At 51.2% G+C, this 4084-nt stretch overlaps 1 protein-coding gene across 1 annotated transcript; it reads left to right on the forward strand.

Moving 5' to 3' along the window:
* Positions 1–2803: 2803 nt before the first annotated feature.
* Positions 2804–3983, forward strand: ENH_00009790 (adenylosuccinate lyase, putative; the record flags this gene model as incomplete). Its single annotated transcript, XM_013584194.1, has 5 exons — positions 2804–2917; positions 3006–3072; positions 3162–3268; positions 3498–3644; positions 3897–3983. The coding sequence occupies 5 exons, from the start codon at positions 2804–2806 to the stop codon at positions 3981–3983; spliced, it is 522 nt and encodes a 173-aa protein (XP_013439648.1).
* Between the last annotated feature and the right edge of the window lie 101 nt (positions 3984–4084).

The following is a 4084-nucleotide window of genomic DNA, read 5'->3' on the forward strand; positions in this document are numbered from 1 at the left end:
GCTCGACAAACCCTAAACCCTAGGCAAACCCTAAGCCCTCGTAAAACGCTAAACCCTAGGCAGACGCTAAGCCCTGGACAGGTCCTAAACCCTAAGACATCCCTAAACCCTTGGGAAAACCCAAACCCTAAAACCCTAAACCCTTAAAAACCCCAAACCCTTCCCGAAGTCCTAAACTTCCTACAAAAAGCTAAACCCCTTGAAAACCCTAAAGACTCCGCAAACCCTAAAAATTATTAAACCCTAGAAACTGCCAAACCCTAGACACTGTCAAACCCTAGAAACTGTCAAACCCTAGAAATTGCCAAACCCTAGGATCTGCCAAACCCTTTCTGAAACCCCGATTTAGGGTTTAGGGTTTGCAGGCATTTGAATACGAAAAGAGCCACGGGGTTTGTTTGGAGGAGTTTTTCTCTTCGACGGAAAATGTATTTCGAACAGAAGTGTTTAAGGAGTTGAACAGAAGTTTGCGGCAGCAGCGCAGCAGCTGCTGCAGCAGCAGCAGCAGCAGCTGCTGCAGCATCAGCAGCAGCAGCAGCAGCTGCATGCAGCAGCAATGAAAGGGCTTTAGACTTGCGTTTCTTTTTATTGTTATTTCAAATTCTAGAAAATTAACTCCCCGCCATTTCTTTTCCAATTTCCAATTTAGTTCAATTCATTTCACAAATTCCATTTCAGCTGCTGCCAGCTGCTGCTGCTGCTGCTGCTGCCCCACGTCTGCTGCAGCAGCAGCAGCAGCAGCAGCAGCAGTGCTGCAGTGACAGCAGTGGCAGCGCTTCAGCAGCAGCAGCAGCGCTTCAGCAGCAACAGCAGCAGCAGCGCTGTAGGCGCAACAGCGGCGGTGCTGCAGCAGCAGCAATAGAGCAGCAGCAGCGGCGCTGCTGCTGCTGCAGCACCGCTGCTGCAGCAGCAGCAGCAGCAGCGCTGCGCAGCCAATGTTTCCGTGTCTTTGTTTGTCTTTGCTGCTGCTGCTTCGAGGGGAGTAGACTTTGAGTGTCTCTGCAGCATTTGTTTCAAACTATTTTAAATTGTTTTTAATTGTTTTATTTTTATTTTATTTATTTTATTTATTTTATTTTTTATTTATTTTATTTATTTTTCCTTTTTGCTGCTTCCGTTTGCTTCCTTTAAGAGCTAGCCGCAGCTAGCCACAGGCAGCAGCAGCTAGCCACAGCTAGCCACAGCAGGCAGCAGCAGCTAGCCACAGCTAGCCACAGCAGGCAGCAGCAGCTAGCCACAGCTAGCCACAGGCAGCAGCAGCTAGTAACAGCAAGGAGCAGATAGCTACGGCCAGTTGTAGCTAGCCACAGGCAGCAGCAGCTAGCTACAGCTAGCCACAGGCAGCAGCAGCTAGCTACGGCAAGTTGCAATTGGCCGCAAACTGCAGGTCCTAGCCACAGCTGGCAGCAGCTAGCCACCGCTAGATGCAGCTTGCTGCTGCAGCTAGCTGCGGCTAGATGCAGCTAGCTGCAGCTTGCTGCAGCTAGCTGGAGTTGGCAGCAGCTAGCAGCAGCTAGCAGCAGCCAGCAGCGGCTAGCTGGAGTTGGCAGCAGCTAGCAGCAGCTAGCAACAGCTAGCTAGCTGGAGCTGGCAGCAGCTAGCAGCAGCTAGCTAGCTGGAGCTGGCAGCAGCTAGCAGCAGCTAGCCGCAGCTAGCTGCAGCTAGCTAGCTGGGGCTGGCAGCAGCTAGCCACAGTGTGCTGCAGCTAGCTGCGTGTGGAGTGTGCAGGCGGTGGCTTCAAACCCTTGGGAAAAGTTGAATTAAATTTATTTTGGATTTTTGAAATTAAAAACGATAAAGACAAGAAGGATTTATTATTTATAAATGAAATAAAACAAAATGGATTTATTATTTATAAATGAAATAAAACAAAAAGGATTTATTTATTTGTAGATCGGCTTTGCCTTTATTTGTTTTGCTGCTGCTGCTGCTGCTGCTGCTGCTGCTGCTGCTGCTGCTGCTGCTGCTGCTGCTGCTGCTGCTGCTTCCTCAGACGCAGCATCGACGGCAGCAGCAGCTGGGGTGGGAAGCCTCGCGGAAATCGGCGGAGAATTTTAAAATTTTGAAACATTTTGGCAAATTTGAAAATAAAATAATTAAAATAATTCAAAGTTTCAAAAAAATGCGAAATAATAATTCAGAAATGAATCAAAAGGAGAATTTCTGAACGCCGACGCTGCGGCGGTGCTGGGGTGTACAGACACCCCAGCGAGGGTGGCTTGCAGCTGAGCTGCGAGGGCTCTTTTAGAATAAATATATTTATTTTAATGATTAAAATAAATAAATTTATTGTTTTAAATCAATAAATATATTTATTTTAATGAATTTATTTCGTTTCAGCTGGTGTGCGAACAAGACAAGCCAGCCGCAGACCACAGGGAACTTGGAAGCTCTCGATGCATGCAGGGGGCCCCCCAGTTTGTCCTTTCTTTTCTTTTTAACTTTAATTGATTTCTTTTATTTAATTAAATGCAATTATTGATTTCTTTTATTTAAATAAATGCAATTTTATGCATTTCCGCCTTTTTCCTGCTGCGCGGGGCCCCGGGTTGCCTGCAGGCTGCAAACCCAAGCGAAACCCTAAACCCTAGCGAAACCCTAAACCCTAGCGAAACCCTAAACCCTAGCCCGAATCCCAAACCCTCGCGGGCGCTCGTGGCTCTTCTCTGCGTGCCTCAGAACGCGACAGGAAGCTGCGGGCGCCAAACCCTAAACCCTAAACCCTAAACCCTAGCCCCGGGGCCGCAAACCCTCGCCGCAAACCCTCGCCGCAAACCCTCGCGCAAACCCTAAACCCTAGAAAATGAACCTCCTCAACAACCTCTGCCCCCTTGATGGAAGATACCGCAGCGCCACAGAAGAGCTGCGGAGGGTTTGGGGGGACTGCCAGTTGATGCGGCTGCGCGTGTACGTCGAGGTGAGGGTTTACTCGCGAGGGTTTAGGGTTTAGGGTTTAGGGTTTAGGGTTTAGGGTTTAGGGTTTAGGGTTTGGGGTTTGCGCGCAGCTCAAGTGGCTGGAGTTCTTCGTCGCCAACGTCCACCCCAAAGTGCCTTTGACGGCGGAACAGCAGCGTGCGCTCTAACGCCTCCCAGCACCCAGCCCTAAACCCTAAACCCTAAACCCTAAACCCTAAACCCTAGTTGCGCCTGCGGGCCTGCAGGCGACTTGGAGCCCCTTTACGAAGTGACAGACGAAAACTTGGAAAGGATTTTGGAAATAGAAAAAGAGACGAAGCACGACGTGAAGGCTGTGGAGTATTACCTCAGAGTACGAGGGTTTAGGGTTTAGGGTTTAGGGTTTAGGGTTTAGGGTTTAGGGTTTAGGGTTTAGGGTTTGCACTCTCGCGGGGCTTCCAGCTGGGGGGTTTGGCTCCCGGGTTTTCGCGTCGAGGCAGGGTTTGGGGGCGTGGAGGGTTGCGGCGGGGCCGCGGGGCTCGGGCGGAGGCTTAGGGTTTAGGGTTTAGGGTTTAGGGTTTAGGGTTTAGGGTTTGGTGCAGGAGCGGGTGGCGAGGGTTTGCTCGCTGGCCAGCCTGCAAGAACTGCTGCACATTTTACTCACCAGCGAAGACGTTAATAGCGTCGCTTATTCTTTAATGACGAAAAGGGTTTTGCAAGAAGTGCTGCTGCCGCAAATGCGGGCCATTGTCCGCAGGCTCCAAACCCTCGCCGCCCAGGCAAACCCTAAACCCTAAACCCTAAACCCTAAACCCTAAACCCTAAACCCTAAACCGTTGCTGCCGGGCCTGCGCCGCCCCGCGCTAAGCCTCCCACCCTGCGGCTGCGCAGCCGCCGCCAGCCGCGTCTGCCCGCTGTTTCCGCACAACAGGGCCTAGGGTTTAGGGTTTAGGGTTTAGGGTTTAGGGTTTAGGGTTTAGGGTTTGAACTGCAGCACGCAGCAACGCCGCTCCTCGCAAGGACTCATGGCCAGCCCGCGAGCCCCACAACTTTTGGAAAGGAGTTTGCGGTTTACAGCCACCGCTTGAGCGCCCACATTCGCAAGTACCTGCTGCTGCTGCTGCTGCTGCTGCTGCTGCTGCTGCTGCTGCTGCTGCTGCTGCTGCTGCTGCTGCTGCTGCTGCTGCTG

This window comes from Eimeria necatrix, genomic scaffold (genome assembly GCF_000499385.1).
Source record: "Eimeria necatrix Houghton genomic scaffold, Enh_scaff1294, whole genome shotgun sequence".
Taxonomy (NCBI): domain Eukaryota; phylum Apicomplexa; class Conoidasida; order Eucoccidiorida; family Eimeriidae; genus Eimeria; species Eimeria necatrix.